Below are 14,518 nucleotides of genomic sequence, written 5' to 3' on the forward strand. Positions count from 1 at the left end.
ACTGATGGCTGGGCAGGACACTCGCAGTTGTGACTAGGTGTCATATGATGTCCTGTCAAAATGAGCTGCTCACGCGGCCGTGGAGCCGTGCATTGGTGCAATCTGTCACTGGCTGTATCCACGGGACACAGCCAATGACATATCACTACACCGGCCCTTTGCCAGTGTCATGTGATCGCTATGACTAATCACAGCAGATCACATGACAATTGTATACAATGAATGGCTTCTTGTCACACCATCCATTGTATACAATTATGTTTTTAGCTGTGACTGGTCAAGGCAGTCACACGATACAAACAGGGCCAATCACAGCCCATCTGTATCATGTAATCAGCTTTGCCCAATCACAGCTAATCACAACAAAAGACTAAATGAATCAGTTTCATTCAGTAACAATGATTGCAAATCTCAATTAAATATATTGGTATTAGCAATCATAATGTGTTAAAAAAAATCCTGCTCACTTGCCCAGAGCAGTTCAGTGTTACTATGGGAACATTGTATTGCTTTAGTCACAATGTGCTGGAAAATAAAATAGTAAAAAAAGAATGTAAGAAAAAATAAAAAAATAATAGAAACATTTGAAAAAAAATACAAATTCAATTATTATTATTATTTTCACCAAAGAAATGTAGCAGAATACATTTTGACCTAAATTTATGAAGAAATGTTCTTAATTTGCAAAATTGTATAACAGAAACGAAGAAAAGTGTGGGGTTTTTTTAAGTTTCAGGTGTTTTTGTTTTATTTAGCAAAAAATAAAAAAACAGTGTTGCATGACCGCGCAATTGTCATTCAAAGTGCGACAGCGCTGAAAGCTGAAAATTGGCCTGGGCAGGAAGGGGGTATAAGTGCCCAGTAGGCAAGTGATTAACAAACTCTATAAAAGACATTGCCAGAACAATCATGTTATGTTCAATGATGACAACATTCCTGGTAAAAAATGGGGCAAAATAAAGAAAACAAGCGAAAATCTATTTTCAGAAAAGTTCAGATTGTTCACAAGTAGAAAGATTAAGATTTTTAAAGCTTTCTCCAAATCTGCAGATAGAGGCCATTTCCTAAGTAAATACATATTAAACGTAAAGACACCATGTACTGGTGCAAATAATCACTGTACTTCTGTGACATCCTCTCTCCAGCTAACAATTAAAAGCTGAGAGAAGTTATCACTTACCGTATTTTTCACCGTATAAGACGCACTTTTTCTTCCCCAAAACTGGGGGGGAAATGTCAGTGCGTCTTATAGAGCGAATATGGAGCGGCCGGTCCGGTATTTCCACCGCGGCTGTGTCAGAATACTGGGCCGGCCGCTCAGCTCTGCAGCGGGACCTTACCTGTTCCTCTATCCAGCGGCGCGCTGTCTTCCCGACTTCTGTAATGGCGCTCGGCATGACAGCCGGGTGCCAAGTGCGCATGCGCAAGAAGCGGTGCTTTTTGTGAATGGTAAGGCGGTACCTGGGACACATGACAGATCCCAGAAGCCGCCGGACCAATCACAAAGCGCAAGTGCTTCTCGCTCATGCGCACTGGGCACCCGGCTGTCATGCCGAGCGCCATTACAGAAGCCGGGAAGACAGCGCGCGGCTGGATCGAGGAACAGGTAAGATCAAAGAACAACTGCGGAAGTAAGAGCGGGTACCTGTCAAATTCAGGTACCCGCTCCCCACCTCCCTAAAGGTCAGCAGTCATCTGTACTGTCCGCAGTCTCTGGTCATCCCTGTGCTGTCCGCAGTCTCTGGTCATCCCTGTGCTGTCCGCAGTCTCTGGTCATCCCTGTGCTGTCCGCAGTCTCTGGTCATCCCTGTGCTATCCGCAGTCTCTGGTCATCTCCTGTACTGTGTCTGCAGTCCATTAGTTCAGAATTTTTTTTTCCTGTTTTCTGCCTCTAAAACCTAGGTGCGTCTTATGGTCAGGTGCGTCTTATACGGTGAAAAATACGGTATATACATTTGTATAATATCATTACATCACCGCTTTTGGATATAGCTCTCTAACATTTTTTATTTAGGTCCCTTATTGATCAGTGTTTTCAACGTTTTGAGCACCCAAAGACACCAGAGTGCTTTAGAGCCTAAAAATCTGGCAAACCAGCAGTTTTTTTTTTGTTTTTTTAGAAAACAGAGCCCAATTTTCTCTTATTACAACTTTCCAGTGGACATCTGATATCTGGTGTAAAGCTTTGCTTTCCCCTAAAGCTATGTTACATTTTTAAAGGGAAACACAATGAGGTTGATTTACTAGAACTGGAGACTGCAAAATCTGGTGCAGCTCTGCATTACAGCCATTCAGCTTTTAACTTTTGCTTGTTCAGTTAAGCTTTGACAAAAAAATCTGGAAGCTAAATTGTTTCTATGCACAGCTGCACCAGATTTTGCACTCTCCAGTTTTAGTAAAGCAACCAATTTGTGTTCAGAAATAACTAAAATTAAGAAAAAATCTTAGATGTGCAGAAGGTCATTTGTTATTTCATAACATACTAGACATTTGCATAGTACTGGAAATAAAAGTGAATGCAAGTGTTTTAATTCTAATTCAATGAAGTAGCATACAAGCACCAAATATCTCAGATTTGGATTACACGACAATTGTATATATCAGTGATCAGAATATATCAAATTATTTCATTTTCTTAGTGGATATCTAATAAGATCTCACCATCGAATGGAACCCATGATATTTTATAATGAGTTATTCCAGGTGTTTTCTTCCAGGACAGTTTGAGAGTGTTAACTCCAGTGTCAATTACCTGCAGGTCCTTAACTGGGAGTAGCTGAACAGAACTGGAGTCTGCAGAGAGATAGGCAATATTCAGAGACTGCAATACAACATCAGAAAATTTGTAACTAATACTATAAATCAGTGCTCTCCAAACTGTGACCCATGGGCCAGATGCGGCCCTTTGCTTGCATTTATCTGGCCCTTGGGATACTATTCCTCCCACTGATACCAATGATGGGACACTATTCCTTCCACTGACACCAATGATGGGGCACTATTCCTCCCACTGACACAAATGAAGGGGCACTATTCCTCCCACTGATATCAATGATGGGATACTTTTCCTTCCACTGACACCAATGATGGAGCACTATTCCTACCAGTGAAACCAATGAGGCTGCACTATTCCTCCCAGTGACACCAATGACAGGGCACTATTCCTCCCACTGACACCAACTATGGGGCACTATTCATCTCACTGACACCAATGATGGAGCACTATTCCTCCCACTGACAACAATGATATGGCATTGTTCATCCTGCTGATACCAATGAGGTTGCACTATTCCTCCCAGTGATACCAACAATAGGGCACTATTCCTTCCAGTGACAACAATGATAGAGCATTATTCCTCCCACTAAAACCAATGAGGCTGCACTATTCTTCCCAGTAACACCAACAATGGGGCACTATTCTGCCAACTGACACAAATGATAGGCCATTATTCCTCCCATTTACACCAAAGATGGGGCACTACTCTTCCCACTGACACCAACAATGGAGTGTTATTCCTCCCACTGACATCAAAGATGGGACTGTATTCCTCCTCCCATTGGCCACCATGTATGGGGCATTGTTTACTTCCACTGACATCAGGACATTTTCTACTTCCACTGGCCATAGTTTGGCCCCACCCAAGTCCGAAGCACAGTAAACTGGCCCTGTGTTTGGAAAGTTTGCAGACCCCTGCTAAAAACTTTGTGAAGTTAAAAACAATCTGTCTTGTTAACACCTTTGGGTGTCCCCTTCCTATTCCTAATTTGCATTTAATACAATGAAGGTTTAATTTTATTAGATGCATTGGGTGACACCGTTTTGTTTTTACAAAAACACTTTAACATACAAGACCTAGTCAATTCAAATGTAAGTGCAGCGCTAAAACATAAGTGACAAATGCAATCATAAAGTGCTTATGTGAATAAGAGTGTTCATACAATATTCAAGTGACATAAATCTAATAGAATGTCTCAGATCATATAAAATCATAGAATCATAAAATCTCTTAAAATCTGAACATAAATGGTGAATATAAATAGTCCATGGCACTACAAGTCACAGAAATGCCAAATGGTACGTGAATGCTTTTCAGCAATAGTAGTGATTATAAATACTCCGTGGCACTACAGATCACAGCAATGCCTGGTATTCGTGGAACTACAAAGTGCAGCAATACCAGATGGAATGCTCGAGAGTACTCATGATCCAACAAAGGAATCCACCACCTTATATGGTGGTGGATTATTAACTAAAGAAAACAGTCACAAATCTTTTTCTGTTATCTATCTTTAAGTGAAATTTGATTGGTTGCTTTGATTTACTAAATAGTCTCATTCCTTTCTGTACTGCTTTTTTTAGTAGTACTGTCTATAGTAGTCTGTAATGGACCTAAAATTCACAGATTTGAAATGATGTTGCAATGAAAAGGACCATAAAAAAGAAGATATAGAGCTACGGTAAATATGTACTCAAAGACATACTGTTTTACGCTTTCCACTTTGTTGATTTAAATTGATGAACAGCTCATATAAACACGATGGATGTTGCTTACCTGTAGTTTGAATGAGGGTGGCTGGAGGCCCTTCAGTGTTGCTGTAAACTGCCTGCACATTCACTATGTACCTGGTGTTTGCTTGTAGGTGTGTTAAGTGATATGACCTTATTGAAGGTGCCAGATACTGGCTTTTAGGGTTGTCTGAAAGTAGTAAAGAATACATACACCATTATTACAAAATAATATATATATAGACAGCATTGATTTTATTTGACACTTTATGACCAATAATAATTGCTAAATATAATTCCAAAAAGAAGTAAAATGCATAATGAGACCAATAAATAATATAAAAGTGATACAACCTGATGATGCAGGGTTCCAGGACACTTTATATTCAGTGGCTCCAGTGGTTGAGCTCCAGGCCAGTGATATGGAAGTACTGGTGTACCCAGTCACTTTGAAGTTAGATACATATCCGAGAGGTGCTGCGCAACATAACAGGTCAAATTATGGCAAAGTATATAGAAAATAAAAACTTCTATAGCACTAGTTGAACATTGTATTTTAAAGATGATGTTACAGTTTAGATTATGCAGTTGAACAGATGAAAGAGGCTGGACCATCCAAGACTCCCATCCCAAATTTCTTAAAATGTGGAGCCCTTGGTGGTCCTATGCCCTTCCCACCCTGTCCCCGACTAGCCTAGGTATTTCTGGGCCATAGAGGGACTCCGCCTGACTCGCAGACACCTCTTTATGTTCTCTCCTACTTCTGCTCCTTTCTCTCCCTGTCCTCTCCTGCTCTCCTACTGCTCTCTTTCTCTCCTTCTCTCTCCCCGCCTTACCTTTTTTTTTCTTTCTCCCTTTCGCTATCAGCTAAGGTTGGAACAACCCTCCCTTTCAAGCTACCACACCCTGGGTCCCCGTACCCAGAAATATGCTGTCATTTCCAGCACAGGCTGCTGGTTGCTTATTGTTTCACGTTGTGTTATATTTTATTTCCGCGACATGTTTGTAATTGATTGTTTCATTTGAGCCTTAGTCCCCTGCTTGGGGCTCCACCATTTAATTTTGTCTTGTAAAACTTTCTCAATATAAATTATTATACCAGAAAGAGGCTGGACCTAGTTCAGGATATGACCAGAGGTTAACTTTAGAGAAATCTGTCAGTTAGAATTTTCAGCCAATCCACAATTCTCAGCTTAAATTTTGTGCAAATCTCAAATCTTCCTGTAAAAGGTGAGTTTGACCACACCACCTTCTGCCTCCTTGCCTTGATCTTTTAATTTGATGGGCACTGATCAATAGGGAAGCTACTCTATGTTGTTTTAAGAAAAGTCAATATTTGCATATAATGTCAACAGCCTATTTTTCTAGATTTACTGATTGATGTATCCTTTAGTGCTCATTGCCTATTCAAAGCAAAGAGAGAAGTTGTCTTCTAAGAACAACATCCTATCTGATAATACTCATCTTCCCTGCCATAGCATACCTACATCTGAGCCAGGAGTCCCATGTAAGCACTAGGTCAGATTGTATTGGAGCACACACAGGGTGAACCTCTTCCTCCTCCTTGTCAAGTGGCATTAACATGGAATGCTATGAAATGCCACCATCTGGAGAACATGACACCAGTTCCTAAAGCTGCCTTACATTTTCCATATTTTGTTACATAGAAGCCTAATTCTTCCAATGTAAAACATTATTAAAAAGGGAAGTGGTTTCACAGTGCAGGTTGTCACCTTTTTGAAATATTGCATGATATTTCAGATGCACTAAGCTGTGAAGCTCCACCATCATATTGGTAGCTGTTCTGCAGTAGTACATAAACAACTATATTCATGATATATAGTATGATACTAGCAAATCCCCTATGCACTGAGAAATTGGTTTGAAGGACCAACACTCTCAATTATGTGGATCATTAAGAATAAGATAAAAACGTATAATCTATATGTCAAGCCTAGTTTATTAGTTAGTGTCTAAGAAAATACAAAGAGCAAGGAAAAAAAAAAGCAAAAAAATCCTTATTGAGCAGTAGTGGGTGAGTTACTGTGGCTAAGGCCTATATAAAAGTAAAAGGGAAAAACTAGAGAGTTAATCAACAAGAAAAAATATCTGAAAGATCAATTATACTTACATGTTCTGGCAGTGGTGGAGATGCCTGGTCCCACAGCAGAACCAAAGAGCACATATAATGAGATGACATACTCTGTATTATGTACCAGGTTCTTCAGTTCAAAAGATGTAAGTGTACTATTCAGTGCAAGCTGACGGGGCCGATCTCTGCCAAAAAACTCTAACCAGTTAAGGAAAAGCAAAATGTGATGTGTTAATGATTAATAATAAAAGAAAATTGTAGCAATTTGTAATTTTTTCCAATTGTTACACATAATAAATATATAATTGACATATTAAATCCTCACATTAAAATGTGTGCAGATTTAAACCATGTAAAGGTTGACATCTAAGCAAGAAAGAAAGTTTAGGATATTATAAGCCATTCAGTGCAAAAATATTAGTCATTCCTAGGGGCTCTGTCCTAACAACATCTGCATTTTACAATTTCTTCACAACCGCCTTCTCTGTCAGCTCTAATCACTGTTACCGAGGTTAGGAGGCTGCAGGTTGGTTATCATATTACACATGTATTGTCTGTTTGTTTGCCTATAATAATTTTGTCCCTACCTCACTCCTCAGCTACTAGATGCTCTATACAGTTAGTCTAACCATTCTTCTTCATAATTTAGCCTCCATTCATCACATGTACAGTATTCTGCTGGAGTCAGACACACTATGATTTTTTGACTTGATCTGCATACGTTTAGATTAAACAAACGTAAAATAGTGAAGGGTGCTGGGCTACCACAATTTATATGAGCTGCAACCCTTAGATTTTTTTTTTTTTGAGGTAGTGCAGGAGTTATTTTTAGTTTATAAGTTTGGATTAAAGTTTTTTGCGATCAGCAAGATGTTGTTTGGATTGAGTCCCAGTCTGCCAAGCTACTGAGACTGTAAATTAGGCTATCTCACCACAACTGGATCAGTTATAGAGATCACACTTTCAGCTATTAGATTGCGAAAGCAGAACACTGGTGGAATTAGCAAAGGTTAACAAAGTATTTGAATCCCTGGCCAATATTGTTTTTTGCAAGAAGTTCACTTAAAGGAAATATATAGTGCATTTGTGCAGTGTTTCCCTATTTGTTTATGATGGTCTGAACTTAAAAAAAAAACCAAAAAAACTTTTAATACATTTTTCTCCTTTGTTTAGTTGGGCAAATATGATATGTTGGATATTAATATTTTGCATTCTCCACTTCAGCGGGTGAAGATTTACACTTCGTTTTGTGCAAAAGTGCCATGGCAATCTGGTTGCTATGTGTTTACTGCAAAGGGGAGAGTATCTGCTATGTTGTCTCTTTATCACAGGACTGTGGGATCATTTGTCATGTAATTCAAATGAACAAAGTCAAATGTACCGAACAATACTTAAAAAAAAAAACATAATTTCAAACAAAGAAGTAAATAAATTTTAAACAGTTTCAGCTTTCCTTCAAGAGGACTACTTTCTGACATAATTGATGCAACTAGGTCAACATCACTTGAGACAATTGTATATTAGTTTGGATGATCAGGGTCAGTGAAAAAGAATTCAGTTTGAAAATCCTATGAATAATCTTTCACCAGTAAAGAGAACTCCACACACCAGTCCAATGAGTCTGGAATAATGGTTAAAGTAGTTGTAGAAACATAATAATGTAGCAATAAATCTTGATGGACAAGCAAAGCACATCTTTACAGAATATTTTATAATTATCATTTTCACAATTACAGAATACAGTTTGAGGAACTTATGTAATGATAGAAATATGTGGACTGTTGTTGCTTATCTTAGTGTGAAAAAGCTAGTTGGCTGGCTGTCACGATAATCCACCCAATGAGTAACTGACCCTAAGCAAATATTCAGATCAGCTGACTTTATTAGCTACCTACTTGCTATGGGCCTGTGCAGTCAAGAAACTAACATTTTCAGAAAGAAATTAGCTGCAGCAGACCATTCCTGTCCATATATATATATATATATATATATATATATATACTGTATATAGCATATGATATGACTGGCTTAAATAAATAGATATTAGCTATATTATATTTTTCTATGTATTTTATGTACATCCATTACCTGGTGTGGGGCCATATGCTATTCTATATCCTGTAGCACCAGGGACTGCATTCCATGTGATAACTGCTGTATTGATGGATACTGTGCTCACTTTAAGACTTTGCACTGAACTTGAGGCCACTAGGAAAAACAATAAAGTTAGCAAAACTCTTTGATATGCATAACATTTTAGAATCAAGGCACTGATATAACAAAACACAACATTAAGACATTTACAGTATGTGGAATAGTTATCAAGTCACTCATACAATATGTGCAGTTCACAAGCTACCGTAGTACATTTTGCTAAGTGTAGCACTGCATCCTTAGGGGTTGCTGATGAATTGGGTCCCCCTATAGTCCTGCACAGCCAGGTAATCTGCAGTCTCCACACAAGCTTGCATTCAAAGTCAGAAATCAGTTCTTGAGCTTTTGTTTTGTTGTTTATTGAGGGGATTTAGAAATGTGGTAGGGTAAGGGGGGTACAGAATGCCCAAGGGAACCAATAACTGAGGACAAACTTGCTGGAACTATTCACAAGCTTCTCTTCTGCAACACAGTCTCTGTTGGAGAGCTAGCCAGCATCTCCTTGGTGTACCACCCCAGACCCTGGATGAAATCTTCCTCTTCACCCAGAAATCTGGAGATTCTCCTGAGCAGGGGATCTGGCTCCTGTTCCTTTAAAGAGGTGGGGGGCTAATCTGGTTTCCCACCAGAGTGCTCTTTCCCTTATCTGCCCAGGAGATGCAGGTGTACTCACTCAGATTCTCTCCTGTGCTGCTTGTGAGTTGGCTGCTATCACCTGGGCCACTCATTCCCTGCCATACAGGTGGTCCTCTCACAGGGGGCCAGTGAGCTTCAAGGTTTCCTCCTGTCCAGCTCCAGGCTCGTAGGCAGGCCCCATCCCACAATGCCTCTTGGCAGCCTTCTTTCTCCAGCCTTACATCTTCTTCTCCTTCTTCCACCTGACTTTCCTACTACTGAGCAGGCTCTAACACTTTTAAGGGAGTCCCAGTCCCTTGCCAAGCCTTCTGTTGGGGATTGGTTGAGGTCCCTCAAGAGTGCTGCTAGCCACTCCTCAGATCCACTCACTGGCTCCAAGGCCTTCCTTTAAAAACCTCTGAGCATATGGAAATTTGTGAGGGGCTGGCCTGCACAGTTTCTCAGTCCTGACCATAACTGCATCCTTCTGGCTATTACACCTGGGCTGCTACGCAGCCCCTGTCTAACCATTAAGATCTATTTTGTTAAGTTATATATTGTAGTTACTAAAGACGTAACCTTGACAGAATGGACTATTTCATTATTAACAATTATTTCCTGGTGCATTGATAATCCTGTAATTACCTCTTTAATTATCAGTTAACCAAGAGATACTTTTAAAAAGTTTAACTGACCTTTAATAGCTTTATATGGTTGATCCTGCAAAGATTATCTGCTTTACCAGGTCATTGATAAACATAAGAATTAAAGTGCATTTAAAGGCACTTTTTTTGTTTTAAAACTATGGGTTACATCACAATATTCCTCTCTTTTTTATTCCCTGTTAATGAATCCACAGTGCTCTGCCCAAATTCTTAGATCAAATCAAGGCCCATCCCTATCTTTAGTCCTGTGGTGACAGCAGTCTTTTAAGAAGAGCATTGTTGTCACCTGGGGGGGTGCTCATCCATGCACTACAAGTGAGCATTGCAACACACATCCAATGAGCCTTTCAGACTAATTTGCATAGGTGTATAAAATCAAGCACCTAGGCATGTAGACTGCTAATACGAACATTTGTGAAAGAATGGGTCGCTCTCAGGAGCTCAGTGAATTCAAGCGTGGTGCCATGATAGGTTGCCACCTGCGCAATGCGCAAGTCCATCTGTGAAATTTCCTTCCTGCTAAAAATTCCATGATCAACTGTTAGTGGTATTATAACAAAATGGAAGCAACTGGGAACAACAGCAACCATGAAGTCTGCCATGTAAAATGACAGAGCGGGGTCAGAGCACGTTGAAGCATGCAGTGCGCAGAAGTCACCAACTAGGTGTAAAGTTTGTTAGAGGGGGGATTATGGTGTGGGGTTGTTTTTCAGGGGTTGGGCTTGGCCCCTTAGTTCCAGTTAAGGAAACTCTTGGGGCATCAGCATACCAAGACATTTTGAAAAATTTCATGCTCCCAAGTTTGTGGGAACAGTTTGGGGATGGTCCCTTCCTGTTCCTACATAACTGTGCACCAGAGCACAAAGCAAGGTCCATAACGACATGGATGAGTGAGTGGGTGGAGGAACTTCACTAGCCTGTACACAGTCCTGACCTCAACCTGATAGAACATCTTTGGGATGAACTAGAGTGGAGACTGCAAGCCAAATATTCTCAAATATTCTAAACCTCCTAAACCTTGTGGACAGCCTTCTCAGAAGAGTTGAAGCTGTTCTAGCTGCAAAGGGTGGGCCAACTCAATATTGAACCCTAAGGACTAAGACTGGGATGCCATTAAAGTTCATGTGCATGTAAAGGCAGGTGTCCCAATACTCTTGGCAATGTAGTGTATTTTGAATGCTCAAGCATGAGTGCAGTAGAATGGAAGTGAATGGAGGTAATACTTTCCCATTTCACATTTAGTAGTTGCAAATGGATTACTGATTAAATTATTAAGTGATTGCACTGGCTGGTTTAATGCTAGTTTAATGTTAGTTTTTAAACTAGTAATTTAGTTAAACTTAATGCTTATTTTAATCACAAAGGTACATGTATTCTTCGGTGTAAGGACACACTGTCACAATTGTGATTGCATCACATTGGATAATAAAATACATAATTTAAACACTTACAGGTTGTTGCTTTAGCAGTAAGAACAGGTCCTTCAATGTCTACAAAGATGGGGTTGATAGTCACAGTATATTCCATGTCTGGATGCAGCCCTTGAATCATGTAATGAGTATAGCTATCTGCCAGGTTAACGTTTTGGTCATATCCCTCTGTATGGATCAAAAGATATATTATTATTATTATTATTCCTTTAAACAAAATTTGTACATGTTTCTGTAAAACATCTTCTTTCAGTGACATGTAAACAGGTGTCACCTCTGGTGATGAAATTTTATCCTAGTAAAAATGGTACCTAATGGGCACTGAGGCAAACAGAGTGAATCTCAATGGCAGGAACATAAACAGCAGTGCAAAATAAACCTGTTAGATGTTCTAACTGTTTAATTTTGTAATGTATTATCTTTTACGGCTACTATATTTTAACTTTGTGCCACCTATTTGACACCTGCACAGAAAATTCACCTGAACTCTACCATTTAAAAGCAAATATTTGCACACTTTCTCGTTTTTTTCTTTGGTCTTGATTTTTCAATTGTTTGATAGTAGCCATGCAGAGTGACAGACATACCATAGGTAAGAAGTGAATATAGTTACACTGATAGTTTCCCTTCTTTGTTCTCCTGTATTCCAGTAGAACTCTGAGATGTGTGTTTCTCAGCAAGAGTAAGTCAAATGATGACCATGGCATGTGCTAAGGTCAACCCTAAGGAATCACCAATGTTTTATTATATGTAAGCAATGACCAATCACTCATGATCATTAAACCTTTGTTTATAAATGTCCTTACATCTTTGTTATGCGTGGATCAGGGCCCAGTTCTACTGTGGGCACCCTTAGCATGATTTGTATCTTTATAATTTTTTTTTTTTTGAACATAGACCAAATGATGTAGGCTTAGTTTACTAAGACTTTCTGATTGCAAGGTAATGTATCTCTCACCTTATATATCCACTTTGTAAAGTGGCTTTACTGCCCTTACAGCTGGCATTGACATGTTAGACAGTAGTGGCTAGAGATGAGCGAATCGAAGTATCCGAAGTGGAATTCGAGTCGAATATCGGAAAAATTTCGATTCGTGCCGAATCCGAAAAACAGCCTAATTCGGACGCGCGAATCGAAATTTTTCCGAAAATGGCGGCTGACATGTGCGGCGACGGAGCGGGGATGTCGGGGAAGGCGCGCAGACAAGGCGCGCTGCCCCATAATGCATTCCTCAACGACATGTGATCGCATCAGCCAATCAGCAGCCAGCCAGCCAGCACTGTGTAATGGTCGAGGTATATATAGCGGCCATTTTGGAAATCTTCATTTGCCTGCAGTCATTGAACAGAGGCAGACCGCTCTGTACTAGGGACAGGGACAGAGTTAGGGCCACAGAAACGAGAATTGGGGACAGAGAGAAGTTACTTAGGGACAGAGAACCATTACTCAGGGACACAGACTTGTTAATGAGGGCCACAGAATCGTTATTTAGGGACAAAGAAACGCTAGTTAGGGCCACAGAATTCATACTCAGGGACAGACAGAATTTTCACTCAGTGCCAGAGAATTGTTACTTAGGGCCACAGAAACGTTATTAGGGCCACAGAATTTTTACTCAGGGACAGACAGAATTGTTACTGAGTGCCAGAGAATTGTTACTCAGGGACAGACAGAATTGTTACTGAGTGCCAGAGAATTCTTACTCAGGGCCACAGAATTCATTCTCAGGGACAGACAGAATTGTTACTCAGGGACAGACAGAATTGTTACTGAGTGCCAGAGAATTGTTACTCAGGGACAGACAGAATTGTTACTGAGTGCCAGAGAATTGTTACTCAGGGACAGACAGAATTGTTACTGAGTGCCAGAGAATTGTTACTCAGGGACAGACAGAATTGTTACTGAGTGCCAGAGAATTGTTACTCGCACAGACACAAAATTGTTATTGCACAGACACAGAATTGTTACTCGCACAGACAGAATTGTTACTCAGGGCCACAGAATTCATACTCAGGGACAGACAGAATTGTTACTGAGTGCCAGAGAATTGTTACTCAGGGACAGACAGAATTGTTACTGAGTGCCAGAGAATTGTTACTCAGGGACAGACAGAATTGTTACTGAGTGCCAGAGAATTGTTACTCGCACAGACACAAAATTGTTACTTGCACAGACACAGAATTGTTACTCGCACAGACACAGAATTGTTACTGAGTGCCAGAGAATTGTTACTCAGGGACAGACAGAATTGTTACTGAGTGCCAGAGAATTGTTACTCAGGGACAGACAGAATTGTTACTGAGTGCCAGAGAATTGTTACTCAGGGACAGACAGAATTGTTACTGAGTGCCAGAGAATTGTTACTCGCACAGACACAAAATTGTTACTTGCACAGACACAGAATTGTTACTCGCACAGACACAGAATTGTTACTCAGGGCCACAGAATTCATACTCAGGGACAGACAGAATTGTTACTGAGTGCCAGAGAATTGTTACTCAGGGACAGACAGAATTGTTACTGAGTGCCAGAGAATTGTTACTCAGGGACAGACAGAATTGTTACTGAGTGCCAGAGAATTGTTACTCAGGGACAGACAGAATTGTTACTGAGTGCCAGAGAATTGTTACTCAGGGACAGACAGAATTGTTACTGAGTGCCAGAGAATTGTTACTCAGGGACAGACAGAATTGTTACTGAGTGCCAGAGAATTGTTACTCGCACAGACACAAAATTGTTATTGCACAGACACAGAATTGTTACTCGCACAGACAGAATTGTTACTCAGGGCCACAGAATTCATACTCAGGGACAGACAGAATTGTTACTGAGTGCCAGAGAATTGTTACTCAGGGACAGACAGAATTGTTACTGAGTGCCAGAGAATTGTTACTCAGGGACAGACAGAATTGTTACTGAGTGCCAGAGAATTGTTACTCAGGGACAGACAGAATTGTTACTGAGTGCCAGAGAATTGTTACTCGCACAGACACAAAATTGTTACTTGCACAGACACAGAATTGTTACTCGCACAGACACAGAATTGTTACTCAG

The 14,518-nt window shown here is 40.1% G+C and overlaps 1 protein-coding gene across 1 annotated transcript in view; it reads right to left on the bottom strand.

Annotated features, from left to right (window-relative positions):
- LOC149462377 (uncharacterized) overlaps nucleotides 1–14,518 on the bottom strand; it is a 459,390-nt gene that overhangs the window by 338,347 nt on the left and 106,525 nt on the right. Inside the window, exons 12-17 of the mRNA XM_089676871.1 lie at nucleotides 11,485–11,631; nucleotides 8,688–8,807; nucleotides 6,639–6,797; nucleotides 4,862–4,984; nucleotides 4,554–4,697; nucleotides 2,662–2,793 (exon numbers count right to left, since the gene is read on the bottom strand). Of these exons, the coding sequence (XP_089532997.1) occupies nucleotides 2,662–2,793; nucleotides 4,554–4,697; nucleotides 4,862–4,984; nucleotides 6,639–6,797; nucleotides 8,688–8,807; nucleotides 11,485–11,631 (825 nt within the window). The remainder of the gene's footprint in view (nucleotides 1–2,661; nucleotides 2,794–4,553; nucleotides 4,698–4,861; nucleotides 4,985–6,638; nucleotides 6,798–8,687; nucleotides 8,808–11,484; nucleotides 11,632–14,518) is intronic.

The sequence above is a fragment of the Staurois parvus genome, unplaced genomic scaffold (assembly GCF_062004578.1).
Source record: "Staurois parvus isolate SC_StPar_1 unplaced genomic scaffold, SC_StPar_1.0 ptg000175l, whole genome shotgun sequence".
In the NCBI taxonomy this organism is placed as follows: domain Eukaryota; kingdom Metazoa; phylum Chordata; class Amphibia; order Anura; family Ranidae; genus Staurois; species Staurois parvus.